Source organism: Lolium rigidum, chromosome 6 (genome assembly GCF_022539505.1).
Source record: "Lolium rigidum isolate FL_2022 chromosome 6, APGP_CSIRO_Lrig_0.1, whole genome shotgun sequence".
NCBI classification, from domain to species: Eukaryota; Viridiplantae; Streptophyta; class Magnoliopsida; order Poales; family Poaceae; genus Lolium; species Lolium rigidum.
The window spans coordinates 259,903,128-259,924,348 of record NC_061513.1 but is presented as its reverse complement, the minus strand read 5'-3'; the positions used below and the strand labels follow the sequence as shown (position 1 = coordinate 259,924,348).

Here is a 21,221-nt window from a genome sequence, read left to right as displayed (position 1 = left end):
AGATTAAGAGGCAAATGCAGATAGTGGCAGAAATCTGTCAAAACAGAATAGCACGTAAAGATTGACTTTTTTCGAAAATCTTCTGTTACTCAGATTGAAAAGTGCAAAACTAACGAAAGTTAGATAATAATCTGGGGCATATTCTCAAAAATTGGCAGCTCAAAATTACGTTCTGGCTGTGAATACGAATTTTTTGGTGACAACACAGAATCTGTTTCAGGACAGCAACTTCCCAAAATCTTACTTTCTTCCTATTAGAGGCTATTCTTGGCACAAAAACGAAATAAAAATGATAAGGAGAGGTTATTACAGAGGTAATAACTTCCAAGACTGAACAAAATAAAAAATTACAGAAATAAAACATGTATTATCTCCCAAGAGTGATGTTCTTTAACGCCTTTCAGCTAGGCGCAGAAAAAGAGCTAGCATCAAGTATTTTCAAGTGAAGAAGCATCAACATCATAACTTGTTCCAATAATAGAATCAAAATGTGAATTATTTCTTTTTCTAGGGAAGTGTTCCATACCTTTCTTGAGTGGGAATTGATATTTAATAATCTCATCTCTCATATCAATAGCAGCACCTACAGTTCTAAGAAAAGGTCTTCCCAAAATAATTGGAGAAGAAGCATTGCATTCAATATCCAAAATAAAAAATCAACGAGGACAAAGTTATTATTGATCATAATAAGAACATTATTAACTCTCCCCAAAGGTTTCTTCTTAGCAATATTAGCAAGATGAACATCCAAATAATATTATTCCAACGGTGACAAATCAAGCATATCATAGATTTTTCTAGGCATAACAGAAATGCTCGCACCAAGATCACATAAAGCATTGCAATAAAAGTCATCTACTTTAATCTTAATGATGGGCTCCTAACCATCTTCTAACTTCATAGGAATAGAATCTTCACGCTTTAATTTCTCTTCTCTAATTTGCATGAGAGCATTTGTAATATATTTTGTAAAAGCCATATTTATACCACTAGGATTAGGACTTCTAGCAAGATTTTGTAATAACTTAATTACTTTAGAGATATTGAAATCATAAAAATCAAAGTCAGTATAATCCAAGGTAAAAGTACTATTGTCTCCCATACTCCGAAAAATTTCAGCACTCTTATCAGAAACAATTCCAGTGGTTCTAGGAAATTTTGTAGAAAGAGTGAGGACTTTTCCTACACCAATTAATAGTAGGAGGTTTGCTAGCATTTGATACTTCATCACTACTGGTGGTGGCAATGGTACGAATTTTAGTCATATTATTATTTCTAGCAATTTCATCTTCTCTTTTCCACCTAGCATGCAATTCCACCAATATCCTAACATTGTCATCAATTCTAACTTGAATGACATTCAAAGTTTTGCTTTCTTTCACATCATGAAGCATACATTTTAATTTAAGAAATTTAACATCAAGAGCAAGGCTATCAACATTAGAAGCAAGAACATCAATTTTGCCAAACTTTTCCTCAATAGATTTATTGAAAGCAGTTTGTTTACTAATAAAGTCCTTAAGCATGACTTCAAGATCAGAGGGTGCACTTCTATTGTTTTTGTAGGAATTACCATAATAATTGCCATAACCATTACCATTAGAAGGATATGGCCTATAATTGTTACCACCAAAATTATTCCTATAAGCATTGTTGTTAAAATTATTGCTTTTAATGAAGTTCACATCAACATGCTCTTCTTGAGCAACCAAAGAAGCTAAAGGAACATTATTTGGATCAACATGAGCTTTACCATTAACAAGCATAGACATAATGGTATCAATCTTATCACTCAAAGAGGAGGTTTCTTCAATAGAATTTACCTTCTTACCTTTTGGAGTCCTTTCAGTGTGCCATTAAGAATAATTTATCATCATATCATCAAGGAGTTTTGTTGCAGCCCCCAAAGTAATGGACATAAAGGTACCTCCAACAGCTGAATCCAGAAGGTTTCTTGAACAAAAATTTATCCTGCATAAAAAGTTTGGATGATCATCTAAGTAGTCAGTCCATGGGTGGGACAATTCTTTACTAAAGATTTCATTCTTTCCCAAGCTTGAGCAACATTTCATTATCAAATTGTCTAAATTTCATTATGTCACTTCTCAAGGATATAATCTTAGCAGGAGGATAATATTTTCCAATGAAAGCATCTTTGCATCTAATCCAAGATTCAATACTATTTCTAGGCAAAGATAGCAACCAATCTTTAGCTCTCCCTCTCAAAGAGAAAGGAAACAATTTCAGTTTAATAATGTCACCATCTACATCCTTATACTTTTGCGTCTCACAAAGTTCAACAAAATTATTAAGGTGAGAAGCAGCACCATCAGTACTAACACCACGAAATTGCTCTTTCATAACAAGATTTAACAAAGCAGGTTTAATTTCATAGAAAGCTGCTTTAGGAGCAGGTGGAACAATAGGTGTACAAATAAAGTCACACAACTTAGTGTTTTCAGCAGTACCCATTTTAGCAAGATTAAAATAAAGCAATAGAAATAAATGCTATAATATTTTTTTTGTGTTTTTGATATAATGAAGAGAACAAGACAAAGTAAAATAAACTAAGCAAAACAATAACAAAGTAAAGAGATTGGAGATTAGAGACTCCCCTTGAAGAAATCTTCTTTCTCCCCGGCAACGGCGCCAGAAAAGTAGCTTGATGAGTGCAGATGCACACCGTTGGGGAACCCCAAGAGGAAGGTATGATGAGAACAGTAGAAAGTTTTCCCTCAGTAAGAAACCAAGGTTTAATCGACCAGTAGGAGAAAGGAGTGACTTCTGAAGGTGTTGCTAGCTGACCTGTGGTAGGGCGCACTACCGGCGTCAGCAACAACGTGGAACCTGCACACAACACAACCAAAATACTTTGCCCCAACTTCCAGTGAGGTTGTCATTCTCACCGGTTTTGCTGAAAACAAAGGATTAACCGTATGGTGTGAAAAGAGATGTTTGTTTGCAGTGGAATTAAAAGAGAACTGTGTTTGCAGTAAGTAAATAGAACAAGATGATTTTACCAGTGTAAAAGAAAGGACCGGGGTCTAGACTTCACTAGAGGTGCCTCTCCATAAAGATAAATAACATGTTGGGTGAACAAATTACAGCTGGGCAATTGAAAGAATAAAGACCATACATGACAACATGATTACTATCAGATTCATTTGGGCATTACAAAACATAATACATAGACCGTAATCCAAATGCGTCTATGACTAATAATCCACCTTCCGGTTATCATCCGAACCCCTTCCATTATTAAGTTGCAAGCAACAGATTATCGTGTTAAGCAATGTGTATAAAGTAAACAATAGAATTATCTTTAGACAAAACATTGTTGTGTTCTCCCTAGTAGCAGCACCACATCTACAATCTTAGAAGTTTTTGTCACTCTTCCAGATTACTAGAGGCATGAACCCACTATCGAGCATAAATACTCCCTCTCGGAGTTACAAGTATTTACTTGGCCAAAGCATCTACTAGCAACAGAGAGCATGCAAGATCATAAATAACATATGATAAGTATATAATCGATCTCAACATAGTATTCAATATTGATCGAATCCCAGCAAACACAACATGTAGCATTACATAAAGATGATCTTGATCATGATAGGCAGCTCACAAGATCTAAACATGAAGCATAAATTAGAGAAGACAACCATCTAGCTACCGCTATGGACCCGTAGTCCAGAGATAAACTACTCACGCATCACTTCGGAGGCGGGCATGGAGATGTAGAGGCCTCCGGTGATGATCTCCCTCTCCGGCAGGGTGCCGGGAAGAGCTTCAGAACCCTCCTGAGCTAGGGTCGATGTTGGCGGCCGTGACGGAACTTTTCATGGATGGAGGCTCAAATTTTTAGGTTTTTTCCTGAGATCGTGAATAAATAGGCGAAATGGTGAGGTCGGTGGGTGCCCGGGGGGCTCACACCACCCCATGGCGCGGCCAGGGCCTGGGCCGCGCCATGGCCTTGTGTGGCCGCCTCGTGACGCTTCTCTGTCTCTCCTCTGGACTCCGTCTTCGTTACAGTAAAATAGGAACTTCGGCTTTTGTTTCGTCCAATTTCGAGAATATTTCCTGTACAACTTTTCTGAAATACAAAACAGCAGAAAACGGGGAACTGACACTGTGGCATCTTGTCAATAGGTTAGTTCCGGAAAATGTATAAAAGTGCAACGAAGTGTAAACAAAAAATATAAAAATTGGTGTAAACAAGCATGGAGCATAAAAATTATAGATACGTTTGCAACATATCAATGCTCACGCCGAGGTCGCAGGACAGCTCGATGGTGCCGATTGATGACCGTGGCGGGTGGTATTTCATATATTCCGGCGATCACCAGCCTCAGAGATGGAGGAATTACGACGGCTTGGTGAGGCTTCGACTCGATTCCTTGTACCCAAATGATCAGCATAGCCAGGCGCTGCTCCTCGACCAGACATCAAGCTCTGGGGTGGCCTCCTCCGTCGGGTTCTTGATCGACGCCGGCGGCAGGTGGATGAATATGAGAGATAGGAAGGTTTGGAGAGGGAGTGGAGAGTTGGAGAGGGATTAGGGTTTCCAGGTGAAGCTCTGGGCATATTTATAGAGCACGAAGAGGTCTGGTTCGTTGACTCGCCGGTGGCAGTGGCCGGGATTTGATGGTGATGATGAGCTACAGTTGGGCGCGAATCTTCACAAATATGGATGAGACGGGCGCGGTGAAGCTTGGATGTGGCTCTAGTCTAGTCGTTGGCGTCCGGGCTTGCTCTTATCAACGACGAAGACGTGGCCGGGGGCGCTCCTGCGCGTTGTCGGCCCCAGAGAAGAAGACGAAGGCGTTTGGCTCCCTTCCCCATACCAAAACGGTATGGGCTGGGAGCTGGGTCGGCTTCTACACGAGGATGGGTCGGTCCTGGGCTGCTGCGGCCAGCTTCGGCTGCCAAGGTAAGCCCCTCTCTTCTCCCTTTCTATTTTCTTTTTCTGTTTTATATTTCCATTTTGAATTTATGTTTTTGAATTCACTTTTGTTAGACTTGCAGGTTTCTGACTATTTGAATTCCACTAAGATTTAGGAAAGGATCACTACATCACTTTGTTATTTAAAAACAAATATTTAATATTAGACTATATTGATATTCTTGTGAGCCTTAACCAAATTTTCAAATAGGTTTAATAATATGAATTGGTTTCTATTATCAAATTTTTGTCTTCAAATCATTTGGTTCAAATTGGAATAATTGCCTATTAATAGCTAGGATTTTATCTTGTAGTTCATTGTAATAATTTACAAGGCCAAGGTTTATTACTGGAATTTAAGAATGACATGATTTCATGTGCCTATTTCTAAGGATTTAAAAAAGTGATTAAGTCAATTCTATAGTCACTAATCTTGGTATTTTGTGTGGAGTTGATCTAATGTTGAATGGTCTAGGGTTTTGCATAGGTGGAGATGAGGTGTGGTAGGGTTCTACTTATGATCCCAAGTGATTCACAACTAGGGCTAAGGTATAGGCATAAGCTATGGGTGTGAGTTGACACCATGTTTAATTGGCCAAGGTTGCTCTTCCTCACCTTGATAGGATTCTTGTATCAAGACAATACTAGGGTTGTCTCAAGTGTTTGGATAAGCAAGTGTAATGCCATTACTCCTCCACTCAAGATATGAGGAATGGTCTAAGGTTTATTACTAATAATATACCTATCATTTCATGGGATGGATGATATCTGCTTATCACATCAAGTTTAACTTATCTTCTATATCTACAAAGCATGGTCATGCATTAGATATGATTAACTTATTCCTCACTAAGCTCTCTTTATTATTCCTCTCATCACACTCTTTCTAGACTCTTAAGGTTTATGATCATTACCAAGTGGTGTTGATCATGGCATGGTTCTCCTAATGAATTATAAGTAAAATAGGTTCTCACCTCACATCAAGTGTTAGCTTGATCAAGTAGGGTTTAGTACTTAATTATCTTGCATTTCACATAGCAATAGTTAGTATCAATGACTTACCTCACTTGGATAGAGTTTGAATGATAACCTAGGGTTCTACTAAATGGATGATATAAATATATATGGATGATCCTCTCCTTTCTCTGAGATGTAGTAGAAATAGGTTTGGATAAACAAGATTGGAATAGTCAAGGTTTGATAAATGGCTAGTGTGAATGTCTTTGACATTAGTTCAATATTGTAGTTAAAAATATACCATGTGGATCATGTTAGGAATATTTATTTAGTAAAAGACATGGAAAAGATAAGTAAAGAATAGTTTCTCAATTCTTTCTATTCTATGGTTTGTAGTTGAATAAACATTCATGTGTTGTTGTAAGGAATACCATGTCAAAAATATTTTATAAGATCCGGTATTTGATCCTCATTTATGGTGTTATGTTTGTAAAGCTAATCCTATTTGATCTAACCCATAGATCAAATCATCTCTACCCAAAACAAGGTTTTAGCAAAGATCAGAGTGAAGTTTATAGCGCTTGACTGGATGATCTACTTCAATTCCATCAAGTCAAGTGAAACTTCAGTTACTGTGACAAGTTTTATTTGAAAGCGCGAAAATTCCCCAGATTTTCTATGCATGAATGCAATCACACATCTCTATTCTCTCTTTTTGTAGCCTCTAAACATGGGATATTACATCATCATACCTCCCTTATCGTTGAAGGGGCCGTGACCGAACTCGCAGTTGAAGAAACTGACATCGCCGACGTAACCCGCACGCCGCCGTGGGTTGAACTCCCAGGATCCGAATGTGTCCCAGTTCGCCGAGTTCAACGCGTAGGCTGGGTCACCCCGCAGAGCCGGCGGGAGGACGAACCGGCGGCAGTGGATCTCGTCGCGCCGCGCGCGTCCTTCGCGTGCGATAAAACATTGTGGCTTGCAAGCCCCGGTTACGCCTCCTCCACGTGCTCAGGCCGATGGGGGGCATGGACGACACCAATTTGGAGGCCCGAAGAGAGAGGAAGGTGGTGCCTATCTGGAAAGTGAGAGGTAGGGTGCATCGTGTGGGAGAGATAAGGAGAATAAGGGGGTTAATTGCATACATATCTGGGGGTTAACTGCTAATTTACAATCCACATGCGTATACATCGCCATCTCCGCATCACCTCGGTTATTCCTATATCCGAGCTCTTTAGTTATGCACTTTACTTTGTGATAACCATCGTGCTTGATTTTTATATCCTGCTACCACATAGTTGGTTTGTCTTGCCTAGCATAAGTTGTTGGTGCATATAGGTGAACCCTAGTTATATAGATTTTATGCTTGACAAATTAAACGCTAGTTTAATTCCTTATTTGTTAAGTCAACAACTTAAAAAAATTTAAACCGTCTATTCCCGTCGACACCGAGACTTTATCAATTTTAAGTTTCACCTGATAAATTCTCTGGACTAAGTATATCGGAACTAAGTCTATCGGAGGTTCTCATAAACATAGGGTGTGCATACCTACATTATGGTGAGTCTATGTATTTGTCTGCGTATGCGTATGAGTGTTTCGGAAAAAAATCCAGCCGGATTGCTTGTTTCTAGAAACCTCTTTTGACCCGCACACCTCTGATCCGCTCACTCTCGCCGTGTAATGTGTCGTCGAAAGGGATGTGCGGCCACGGCCGTGACTTGCGACGAGCCATGCACTCACATGTCGATCTCGAATATGTAACCCCACGTCTCTTATCACCAACCTTGTCCTCTTCCCGCAGATAACTAGTTGATGCTTACTCGCCACCTCCTCAGTCCTTCCTCTGAATTTTATCCAACGATCAAAATGTACACATCCGCAGCCTGTCCTAGATCTATATAGCGGCCTCGTAGCCTCGACATTTGTCATCCCATACCCGCCACGCTCACCATTACCGTTGCTGGCTTGCTGCCATTCTTCATCAGAACGTAGCGCTCGATCACCGCGGGGGAAGAGATGGCGGCGTCGACGGAGCTACACTTCTTGCTGGTGCCGCTGGTGGCGCAGGGCCACATCATCCCAATGGTGGACCTGGCGCGCATCCTCGCCGCGCGCGGGCCGCGGGTTACTATCGTCACCACGCCCGTCAACGCCGCGCGCAACAAGGCCGCTGTGGAGTCTGCCAACAGGGCAGGCCTCGCTGTCGAGCTCGTCGAGCTGCCGTTCCCCGGCCCGCAGCTCGGGCTCCCGGAGGGACTGGAGGCCATGGACCAGGTCGCCAAGGACCCTATCACCTTCTTCCGCGCCCTCTGGAAGATGGCCGAGCCGCTGGATGAGTACGTCCGGGCGCTGCCCCGCCGGCCGGACTGCCTCATCGCTGACGCGTGCAACCCGTGGACGGCGGGGGTGTGTGAACTTTTCGGCATCCCAAGGATTGTGATGCACTGCCCCTCCGCGTACTATCTCCTCGCCGTGCACAACCTGTCCGCGCACGGCGTGTACGACAGCGTCGGCGACGACGAGATGGCGACGTTCGAGGTACCGAACTTCCCGGTGCGCGCCGTCGGGAACAAGGTCACCTTCCGGGGCTTCTTCCAGTACCCCGGCGCCGAGAAGGAGCAGCGCGACGTGATTGACGCTGAGGTCACCGCCGACGGCCTGCTGATCAACACGTTCCGTGGCGTCGAGGACGTTTTCGTCGACGCGTACGCCGTGGCGCTTGGCCGGAGGACGTGGGCAGTCGGGCCTACATGCGCCTCCTTGATGACCATGGACGAAGACGCCAAGGCCGGCCGCGGCAACCGCGCCGACGTCGACGCCGGCCATATCGTCTCGTGGCTCGACGCCCGGCCGCCGGCGTCCGTGCTGTACATCAGCTTCGGCAGCATCGCGCGGCTGCCGGCGAAGCAGCTCGCTGAGCTCGCCCGCGGCCTGGAGAATTCAGGGAAACCGTTCGTGTGGGCCATCAAGGAGGCCAAGGCCGACGCTGCCGTGAGGGCGCTCCTCGATGACGAAGGGTTCGAGGAGCGCGTCAAGGACAGGGGCCTCCTGGTGCGCGGGTGGGCGCCGCAGGTGACCATCCTCTCGCACCCGGCAGTGTGCGGATTCCTCACGCACTGCGGCTGGAACGCAACGCTGGAAGCCATCTCCTACGGCGTGCCGGCACTGACGTGGCCCAGCTTCGCCGACCAGTTCTCCAGCGAGCGGCTGCTCGTGGATGTGCTCGGCGTCGGCGTCAGGTCCGGCGTCAAGTTGCCCGCCATGTACGTCCCCAAGGAGGCCGAGGGCGTTCAGGTGGCGAGTGGCGACGTGGAGAAAGTGATCGCCGAGCTGATGGACGACGTGCCAGAGGGGGCGGCCAGGAGGCACAGGGCCAAGAAGCTCGCCGCCGAGGCGAGAGTGGCCATGGAGGAAGGCGGGTCGTCGTACTCTGACCTGACGGACATGATCTGCTACGTGTCGGAGCTGTCGAGGAAGAGAAGCCTCACAAGCTCGATGGCAGAGCTCGTAAGCAACAACGGCGACAAGATCGAAGCAGACAATGCATTGTCAGTACAGTCCTTAGCTGCATAGCTACTTGCAAATCAGGCCTTGTTCGCTTGTAGTCGAATTAATCCCCAGAAGAATTTATCCAGCCATACACACAATCCCTGTCACTAATGGATTCTACCACCATATATACGACTATACGAGGTAGTAATTTCTCACTTACCAACCAGAGCAGCAATACAAACAGATTACATGTTCAGTTCAGGTTGCAACTTCTGACTAAGTATATTGGGATTATGGCATTGATTGGGGAAGAATAAACTAAGTGGAACACCAAAATTAGGAGCTTTATTGAACATATATTTTCAAAAATTTAAATGACTCTTTTTTATATTAGTACACCATAACAGAAAGTCTTCAGAGCACCTCTTCTTTGGATGCACTTTTGCTTGATGCTTTTGATGCTTCTTTTTTCTTCAGTAGATTGCTTCTGAACCAAAAGATAAAGATCAAAGAAATTAAAAATTAAAAGATAAAGTAAAATTTAATAATAACTGTTGATGAGCACATTCATTTTGACAGGGAAAATAGTAAAATGGATAGGAAAAATACACATGGAAGAGATAATACACAACCAAGGTAATTCCCAATTTCACTTAAGTTCAGAATTCAGTTGTGTTATGGGTAATTTTCAGTCTTGAGAGTTGAGGCAGCAACTAAGAGCATCTCCAGCAGTGGCTGTAAACTAGCGCCGCGCTAAAAAAAAACCGTCAATATATGGCGCCGAACGTGTTTTCCCCCTCCAGCAGACGCTGCAAAAATAAGTCGCATTATAAATATTTTAGTGCATGCGGCAGTTTGCGCTATCCAAAGAGGTATATCTGATGCGCCGGCTAGCGTGCGCTATAAGCTGGCACCGCGATCCTTTCCACCGCGCGAAGAAAAACAACTCTGAAATGTTTTGGCCTCGTCTGCCTCTCCGCGCTTCGACGACGAGGAGGTCCGCCTGCCGCGCCCGGCCTTGCCCGGCCCTCCGCGCTGCGACGACGAGGAGGTCCAGCGACTGCGCTTGGCCTCGCCTGGCCCTCCGCGGACCTCCGTCTGAACCTCCGTCGAGCTGCGTTGGCCCAGCCTGGCCCCCCCGCATCCCGGAGCTCCGCCCATCACGGCCCTCCTCACGCGCCTGCCCTAGGCGTCCGTCGCGGCCAGCTCGAGCTCCGCCTCCCGCTTGCTTGTTGTGGCCGCACGCATGGAATCGATTGCTGTGGACTAGTTCTGAATCGATTGCTAGCTTGCTCTCTCTGTTATGAGATGAGCTTGCTCTCTCTTATGAAATTTAGTTGCTAGCTAGATCGATTGCTAGCTAGATGGATAAGCCGTCGTAGAGTTGTGAAATTTAGTTGACTTTCTTAGATTTATTTGTGTCACGTTTGATCTTATTTGTTGTATGCATGTTGAAGAAATTTATTTGTGAAGCTGTGAAGGATTGTTTTTGGCTTCTTAATTGCGCTGTAAAATATATCCTCTGGTGAAGCTCGTGCCAGTGTCGCGTACTGTATCCGGATCGAACGCGCTGCAAACAACTTTTACATCGCCAAATTTTAGAGCCTCCGTTGAAGATGCTCTAATGCAGGGTTAGCTGATAGTTCATCGGAGACGAACTAAATAAGCTGCCAGCACATATATTTGCAACGAAAGAACATGGTATAGTAAAAAAATCACTGGATCAGCATCATCCAGCATGTGGTTTTGCACTAACCTAACATTGGTAGAAAAAGGGGCTTTAATCCCGGTTGGCAACGGGCTTTAATCCCGGTTGCGCAACCGGGACTAATTATTCGAGATTAAAGCCCCCCCTTAGTCGTGGTTGCTTACGAACCGCGACTAAAGGCCCATCCACGTAGGCGGCAGGCGTTCATCGGGGCGGAGGACCTTTAATTGCGGTTGGCCAGACCAATCGGGACTAAAGGTCTACCCAGGTTTAGGGTTTTAACACCCCTAAATCTGGTTTCTTTTTGGTATTAGTAAGCTACCCGAATGCTTTGTTGATCTATATAGAGATTGATTCAACACGCATTCGGGCCGAGATGGGAGGGCTGTAGTTCTAGGTTCCGTGGCGGTTGTATGGGCTATTTGGAAAACAAGAGACAAATCTTGTTGTCAAAAAATTCGCCCTGAAGACCCCACAAGCGTTATTGCTCTTGTTTGTCATTTCATTAACACCTGGGCGAAATTGCAAAAAAACGGGCTGCGAAAGTTACTGCTACATGGGCTAGAAAGATGGCGCAGGAGGTTTTCAAGCAGAATCACAGAAAGAATTCTGTGAGGAGGAGGATTACCACCTAGTTTGGTTTCTGCAAAAACTTCTTGAAAACAAAGCTGCAACATCATCATCTGTCATCTTCTGTCTTAGCTATCTTTCTCCGTAGTGGTGTGTAATCTGAAAACCTGTAATTTTGGTTTAAGTACCTAGCCTATGGTTTCTTGCTTGGATGGTTAGGCTTCCTTCTCGCCTCTTTTTAGTTTCAATTTGAATAGATAACAGGTTTTGTCCTGGTTTTCATTTTGAGTTAATTCCTCTCGGCTTCTAATGAAATTGGGGATCCCTGTGGGCTTCCTTTTCTCGAAAATAATCCGTCTCCGATCTCCTCCTGCTGCGTATTTGCAGCCAGTACCAGGAGTTTAGCGGCAGGGTGCTGGACCTCAAGCTCATCTACAGTTGTTGCATCAGCGTTCGTGATAAACAGCTTGTCCAGATGATTAGTGACCATCTTAGAGCATCTCCAGCGTCCCCCAAACCGTCCCCCAAACCGCGCCGGATCGAGCGTTTGGGGGACGTGTTTTATTCGTGCCGCGTTCGGGGGACGTCGCTCCCCAGCCGCGTCCCCCAAACGCCGCCCCCAATCAGAAATTTAAATAGATGCATTCAAAAGAGATCGTTCCCGCCGATTCGTCGCGATCAGAGTAGCGGCGATCGATCAAAGTACTGGGCGCGCGATCATATTACAGACCGGTGGTGCATGCAAATTAGAAGAAGGGGAAGGGGTTGGTCGACGGCGTCGTGTCCTGAGTCGACGCAGGCCCGTCGAGCACGACGACCTCGTCGCGATCTGCCCTGTTCCTGTGCATGGTGCGTCTGCTCCGTCGCCGACGCGGAGGCCGACGCAGGTGTAGCGAGTAGAAGACGCGTCAGCCCGCTCTTGCTGCGCTGCCGCTGCCGCCGATGCCGATGCCGCTGCCGGGGCCGCCGCGTCCGCCGCCGCCATTTTGGCTTCGATGTCGTCGAGGATCCGGCCTTTGAATAAGTTGTGCGCCGCTCGCGTCCGGGGAGACATTCCCTCTGTCGACGTTCTCGGCGAGGGACATGTCGTCCCTGCGTTTCTTGAGCTTCAGCTTCTCCTCTTGCCTCTTGAGCAGCTCGGCCCACCTTTGGTCGGCCTTCTTGTCGCGGGAGATAAAGGTCGAGGAGACGTCGGCGAGGCATTTCGTGATCGACGCCTGCGTCTTCTCGGACGACGCAGCGTCGGCCAAGGCGGCCTTGGCAGCCTTGTTGCCGATAGGACGCCCGTCGAAGTTGCCAGCGGCGCGTCCAGATCAACGGCGTCCTTCCCCTTGGACAGCGACAAGCGCGTCAGCCGCCATTTCTCATTCATTTTGAGCTTGCCATAGCAATGCATCAGCGCGAAAGACTTGTGACCTTCCGAGTTCTTGGCGTACAAATCCATGGCCCGATCAAACTAACCAAAGGAAGCAGAGTCATTTCATCGAACACAATGTGGGCGCTACGGATTATGGAAGAAACAGTCGTACCAGTTGGGCGACGTCGGCGCCGCTCGTCGCCTCCGGTCTCTAAGTCGTGATGGTACCCATGGAAGGAGTTCACCGACGCCCGGATGATGGCCCATCGCGTCGACATTGCCTTCCGGCTCCTCTTCATTGTCACTTTCGGTAGTCGCTGTTGATGAGCTTGCGCTCATCGAACTCGGCCTTGATCCTCGCCCAATACTTCCCGCCTTTTTGGTTGGCGCCGATGATGGAGTCATGGCTCACCGTCGCCCACGACTCGCACAGACATTGATCTTCCAGAGGCGTCCACTTCGGGCCTCGTGTGCCCGACGCCTTCTTCTTCTTCTTCTTCTTCTTCTTCTTCTTCTTCTTCTTCGTCCTCACGCCGTCCGCGTCTACCTCCACGAGATCATCGTCACCGGCACCCTCGTCGTCCTCTTCCTCGCCGCCCTCTTCGTCCTCATCGTCGTCCTCCTCGTCGTCCTCCACCCCGTCCTCTTCCTCGTCGTCCTCCTCCTCAACCCCGTCGTCCTCCTCAGCACCGGCGCCGTCGTATTCGAGCGGACCGCTGCGGCCGGTGAAAGGGCCGCCGTCCGGACCGGGTCCTGGCTCGCGCTGCTCGTACAAGGAACTTTATGTACAACATGTAACTTTCTGCATCAATCATGGGAATCAAGGGACAGTAGACATAATTCTTACGAATCTAAAATCTTGGCACAATGCATTGTAGCCATATCCAAGAGAAGATTAAGGTGCTAGCAAGCTGGTGCGTATAGATAGCCTGACCAAGGCAGATGATATCGTCTGCTTCAAGGGATGCAAATAGCTACAGGTGTGAGCTACTCTCCCTGACTTCTCGTCCTCGATCAACAAAAACATATGATGGACAGCAAAGCAGATTTATAGCTAGAATAAAATTTGAAGAGTTTTGAGTTCGGCGCACCCCGATACGGTGTCCGGCGCCCCGAGCCCGTCCCCGCCCCACAGGGGACTCCGGGCACGCCGGACACAACGAAAAGCGACGCTCAGTGACGCGGTCCCGACGCGTCAGCGGCTCAGTAAAAAATCGTCTCCCACTCCCGCCAAATCCCGCCCCTCCCGCCATATCGCGCCTATCCCGCCGCGCATTTCTGACCTCCCAACACATATCCCGCCGCCGATTCATTTCTCCTATCCCGCCGATTTGTTTCTCCCTCCCACCGTCCACCCGCCGCCGCTACCCTCTCCCCATTCCATGGCGCCGCCGACAGCCCCCAAAAAGATGGCCAAGAAAGCGGCCAAGAAGCCGCCTGGCAATGCGATGAAAGGGGCGAAAGCTCCATTCGCGAAGCCGCGGAAGGCGCCGGCTCCGAAGAAGAAGCCGGAAGGATGGACCGAAGATCAATGGCAGCAAGATTGTCTGCTCCGGAGGATGGCGACGGCAGAGCGGAAAGGACGGAGGGCGGCGGAGCAGGACAAGAAGGCTCTGGCGGCGCGCCAGCACCAGCACATAATGGCCGGGTGTCTCGCCGCCACCAACGCGAGCTCATGGAATGCGAACGTGCCGGTGTACGTTCCGGGAGTGTTCTCTCCGTCGTCATCCGCCTTCTACAATGCCGGCGGCCGACGCTGCGGCCGACGCGGCGGCCCAGGCAGCGGCAGCAACCGCGGAGCAAGAGCCGACTGACGCGTCTTCTACTACTACACCTGCGTCGGTCTATGCGTCGGCGGCGGAGCAGACGGAGCATGCACAGCACCGGGCAGATCGCGACGAGGTCATCGTGATCGACGGGCCTGCGTCGACTCAGGATACGTCGCCGTCGCCCAACCTCTTCTTCTAATTACCATGCACCACCGGTCTGTAATATGATCGTGTTGATCGCCGCTACTCTGATCGTGCCCAGTACTATGCTGCTATTAATATCTGGTGAATAAACTCTTTGTTTCCCGTTCAACACAACTCACATCCTGGGCATTCTGGTAAGTGGCAACAAACACGGGATGTCTCGGATTCAGGTACCTCTGTGCTCATGATACAGGTTCAACACCAATGATATCTCTGTAATTTGGTTAAAAATGAAAATTCTATACCTAATATGAAAAATACAAAACACACGAACGACACATATACAAAATAGATAAGGGAACACCATGGGACTATCCTGCTTCAATGTACTTGCTTGCAAGGAGCAAACGAATCCAAGATGGCAGGGTCAATACAAATCATTAATCCAAGCAAGTCACTGACCGTCTTTCATGCTGGACTTACAGAAATTAGATAACACGTGGTAAGTTAGCAAAGTAAGCGATTGATTCGTACATGCCAAACTTCGCAATTGACCAGTACAGGCTGCCAATTTCCGGATGGAGGATGAACTCACACAACCCATTTCTTCATCTCAGCCACAGAATGTAATCTTAAATAACTGCAGAGCAACCAAATTCACCAGCCAGATCAATTTGTGTTGATACTTACTCGTGTGCGTTTTCACGAAAAAATATCATTGTATGTGTCCTACACGAAAATGACAAATGCAAATTTCTATCCCTGTGAATAGTACAATTCCTATTCACTAGTTTCATTTTGGGCATTTTGTCACTTTTATGTGAGCCACATACAATGGTATTTTTCGTGAAAACACACACGAATAAGTATCAACATAATATGTACATGCAAAATTTTACTTCACATTTTTTTGAAACTTTTAAATAGCATTTTTTTGAATTTCTCATAAATCTATACCATCCAGAGCAGCAGTACAAACAGGTTCAAACATGATGAGCTCAAGATGCAACTTCTGGTTAAGCATTCTGGGATCATGGCATCGAACCCGTACGTGCAAAAACCAAAAAAATAACCAAATGAAAAATACCCGGACTCTAAACTATTACCAAATTCTTAGAATGCTGCCATCTATAATTGAGTTTGGCAGCGCGTGACGAAACGTGGCACGCTCAAATTTTTGGGCCGTAGAGCACACGTCGGCGCCGTTGGGTTAAGTGAGGACTCCATCAATCGTCTATGTAAGAGCCAGACGGAGAGTTAAGTTTGCAAGAACGGCCGGGAGTCCTGTTGCTCCCCGCGACCCTCTCTTGACATGTTGTATTTTCTTTACAGCGGGTAGAAAATCAATTATTATATGTCTAGCCTCGTTGATGCATGCGGAGCGCAGGACTTTATTCAATCAGAGTCGGCGTTGATTAGAGTGGTGAATTGTAACACCATCAACTTCTCTCACGCATCTCCTCCGGCGCCGAACGTGCTCCACGCCCTCCTCGATCGATACAGATAGTGCCTCGGTCCGAAACGACGAAACAAATACGGAGTATACCACATCCTACTCCACAGAGCACGCGCGCTTCATTAATTCTCTATCGACGAAACGAGACCGGTCGCCTGCATACATAATTAATTCGTTCCGAGAGATAAAGATCTCGCGCGCGCGCCGGCCGGTTGGTTATGGATCGATCCATCGATACACGATCGGCCGGTTCGACCGTACGTCTCCGCTCTTCTTCTTTTTCCAACCACACCTAACTAACACGGTGTCGCCCGCTGTTCTCGATCATCTTGATCGTTTTCAACACGTACGTATTGGTCGGATCTAATATTTGCTTCCATGCCAGCACGTGACCCACCAATTAATCGATCAAATCTCTACACACGTTGCATCATGTCAAGCAAACGCTTCTAATGGATATTACTACACTCGTTACATCTGGCTAGTGGATTCAATTCAAAGGACTGCATACTGATCGATAGATATTACTCCACCGGCCGGCCGGCATGGGGAGAAGAAACTACTAATCCCGCCCGTGATAAGCAATTAAGATGGAGTACGTACCTGCCGATCGATCGTGATCCAGTCAGCCACCAAGGATCCCACCCATGGCCGCTGTATATCCCGCCCGCGTCGCTGACCTCCATGAACGGGATGGGTCACGCGCTCCCCTGTGTCTGAGATCCAAACCAATAACATTTACTCACGGACCGGGTCGTAGCTAGAAGCCGGGAAATGAAATACCAACAAGTATACCTCAATCAACATCACACGAGAGTGTCATCGCCAGACCAAAGATCAACAAAAGAGAATGGCTGGCTCCTCTCCTCTCCTCTCCTCTCCGAGCAAGAGTCAAAGTCTAAGTCACACACGACGCACGCGTATAATAGACCCCTCCTAGTATTTATAGACATGTATGGAGTAGGGCAAGGTTCGGTTTTCGTTCAAATCACCAAAAAATTGGCGCCACTTTTTCATTCCCGCTTTTTTGTTTTTGTTTTCCTCCATTCTCGGCCCCTTTTTTTCACGGCAAGTACTACTCCCGGGAGAGATATGGTCTTCATGCAGTGATTTGTGAAAGAGTTAATCCCTGGATTTCTGGCCTCTCCATACCCGATTCCTTTTCTTTGGCAGGTAATCACAACAACCGACGCGAGAGAATAATAGTAGTGAGGTACTCATTGGTTTTCATGCCATGATTTGTGACACCAGAAAGCTCTATTTACTCCTAATAAATGGGTCAGACGGGCGAGTAATTGAGATACGGTTTTCATGCCGTGATTTGTGAAACCAAAAGCCATATTTACTGGGTCAGAACATAGAGTAATTGAGAGATGGCTTTGATGACGTGATTTGTCATACTGCCCTATTTACTACTTGTTCATGCGCTTGGTAGTCAATCCCTTGTTTATGGCCGCTAGTTAATGATTGATTGGCAAATCTTTTATTTCTACTTAGTACTCCACAAAGTTGCTACTTTATGTGGGCACGTCCATCCAGAATTTAATCCAATTTAGCTCTCCCAGCCCGGCCGTGTAGGGATCGCGATTGCTCCGTGCTTCGCCTCCAACTCGCAACTTGTGTTGCCGGCCAAGAAGAAGATGCCCGGTGTTTCATTCCACTTTTTCACTCCTCCACTATCAATGGCAAGCATCAGTCTTTGATTGGGTTATATTGCCGGGTTTTTTTTGTTGACAAAACCAGAAAAGCAACACAGTTCCGTGATCATCCACCATATACGATGGGACCATGATCATCCACCACCATATATGCGCTGAAAGGAACGAATATCATTTTTTCCACCTTAATAGCAAGTTATTTTGGTAATTTCCTGTAATCCGTCGATTAGTTTCACTACTTACTAGTAGCAATCCCATAACTAGTGCAAATCGTGTCATGTACGTATACTATTTTTTTCCCACTGCCCGTATCCATCTCATTAATTTGTTTATTACTTTCTTTCTCTACCTGGCATTTCTTAGAGAGATAGAAGTAATGTGCCAGTCACCCAGTCAGTATGATTAAATTAGTTCATATACATGTACATGTCTCAACTATACTTGCTCTTTTTTTAAACAAGGCAAAAAATTGCCATTATCTTTGATGAAGAAGAAGGTCTTAGAAATATTACAAACCAAAAAGCCTAGGCAAAAAGCCTAAGGCCAAGATCAAGACTACTCTTCCAGCATAATAACATTAGCCCAGGCTAACGATCATAACCTTGCCCCGCTCTTTACCTTTTCTAACACAGCCGTCGAAGCAGAGAATGTATTACGAAACACACCCACATTCTCCTTCAAAATCTCCCAAAAGATTAGCATTGCCAAAGAGCTTCGAAAGATATGTACCATTTTTAGTTCAAATCCCAAAAAACAACTTCTTCATTCCCGCTCTTTTTTGTTTTGTTCCATAGCCGTACCCTATTTTTATGGCATGTAATCACAACAACCGACAAGGGAGTAATTGAGAGATATGATTTTCATGCCGTGATCTGTGAAAACAAAAGGCTCTATTTCTCCTATTTACTAGGTCATGCGCCATAGTCCTATTTACTCCTATTTATTCCATAGCCGGCCCCTACTTGAGATCGAGATGGTTTTTCATGCCGTAATTTGTCATACTCCCTCCGTACCGGTTTAAAGGGCTTATCTTGCCGAGCGCTGCGACCTAGGTTCATATCGATTGGTCCATGCAATCTGCCGAGTCAGGAGAAAATCAGTTGTTAGTCCATCGATCGGAGCGATAATTATGGACGGGACGCCGAAGGATCAAGTGAAGGCCAACATTCAGTTAACCCTTTTGGTTTGCATGCAACAAAAATCAAAGCTGAAACGGGAGAGATTCTCACGTATGCATTGAGCAATTCCTGTTCTCGCTTGCTTCCATGAACCACCCGTAATTAAATCAGCCATCAATTAGAAAGTTGGCCTAATTTCTTGGTACCTTCTTCATTTTAAAATAAGCCATGTAAACCGGCATAGAGAGTATTTACTACTTGGTCATTCGACTGGTGGTTAATCCCTAGGTTTCTGGTCGCTATTTAATGATTGATTAGCAAATCTTTTCTTTGTACGGAGTACGTTTACTCTGCAGAGCTGCTAATTTACAATTCACCTATCCACTTCTGCACAAGAGAGGAGATAACATCGTGGTTCACCTACAATTTTTTAGTGTACATACTCCATTATCAAGGGCGAGCGTTAGTCTTTAATTTGCTCATATTGCCGGGTTTTTTTTTACCAAACCGGAAAAGGAACAAGATATTTCTTAATGAAAACATGGAGACAAGAAGGCAACAATACAAGCCAACATTCTTAATGAAATCAACTGTCTCTACGTGCATGTTTTTAATTCTCAGCGTCATTACATTACAACAAGATATTGATTTCTTTCGGTTGAGTAAAACATGCATCACGGTCCACTAATTCCCACTTTTTTGTTGTTCCATACCTGGCCCCTTTTTTACACGGTAGGTAATCACAACGGACGGAAGAATAATTGAAATATGGGTTTCATGCCATGATTTTTGAAACCAAAAGCCCTCTTTACTACCGGGTCATGCGCTTGGCAGTCAATGATTATGGCCGCTAGTTAATGATTCACTGGCATGTCGTTCTTTCTACTCCCTCCATACCGGTTTATAAGTACATTTCTAGATTTAAGAAGAACTTTGACCATTAATTTAGTCAACAAGTTATGAAATATTTACCACAAGCGGTGACTCAAGCCTTCTCCGGGCTGGGTGAAATTGAATTTTGATGGTTCCTTTAAACTTGAGGATGGCACATCGGGTGCTGGAATGGTGCTTCGAGATGATGATGGCCAAGTTATTTTCTTTGCTTGTCGTTAGTTGTTTGTTTAAATGTACTGATCCTTTGAAAGCTGAGGCAAGAGCATGCGAAGAAGGTTTAACTTTGGCTTTACAGCAAAGTGAGTTACCAATTGAGGTGAAATCGGATTGCTTGTCTTTGATCTCAGCAATTAATGGGAAGCTCCAAGACCGCTCGTCGCTCGCGCATTTGATCGAGGAGATTAAATTATTAGCTAATGGTGATAGACAAATTTCTTTTTAAAAAAGTGGATCGCTCGCAAAATAGCAAAATAGGGCTAGTCACTGTCTAACAAACTTTGCGAGGACATAATTGTGCACGGTTGTCTGGTTTGGCTCAGGGCCGAAGGTTTTATCTCTGTTTCTCGACCGTAAGTCCTATTGCTTAATATAAAACCACTTTTATCCGCAAAAAAAATCTTGGCACAATGCATTGTAGCCACTGTTCAAAAAATCGGCCGAGATACCGATTTATCGGCCGATTTATCGTGAATCGGGTGGTAACCGATAAGATTTCGGCATCTCGGCTAATTTATCGCCGCACCGATATTTCATCCGATTTTCACTCAAATGACCGATATTTTGGCCGATTTTCAGTGAAATTTTGTCGAAATTCGGTCTGGCAGTTGATATCTCCGTTCTATAGTCTTGTAGAACTATGCATTAGCTTAAAATTTCCATTTTTATTGATTCAAATGCAAGGAATCATGGTAATAGTTCTGTTCAATGCTTCAATATTATCAATACATAGCATATTATAGAAACTTTAGTGCCGAAAATAAGAATTTACAAAAAATTAAGCCGATAAATGGCCGACCGATAAAATCGATTAATCGTCCGATAAGCGATTTATCTCTATTTTGAGGATGACCGGTAAGTTAGCGATTCACGATTTCTTGAACATTGATTGTAGCCATATCCAAGAGAAGATTAAGGTGCTAGCAAGCTGGTG

The 21,221-nt window shown here is 45.6% G+C and overlaps 1 protein-coding gene across 1 annotated transcript; it reads left to right on the top strand.

The window, feature by feature from the left end:
- The first annotated feature begins 7,913 nt into the window (after positions 1-7,913).
- LOC124667600 (UDP-glycosyltransferase 73C5-like) lies at positions 7,914-9,583 on the top strand. The gene has a single exon (XM_047204860.1). The coding sequence runs from the start codon at positions 7,922-7,924 to the stop codon at positions 9,476-9,478; it is 1,557 nt and encodes a 518-aa protein (XP_047060816.1). The 5' UTR covers positions 7,914-7,921; the 3' UTR covers positions 9,479-9,583.
- The last annotated feature ends 11,638 nt before the right edge of the window (positions 9,584-21,221 follow it).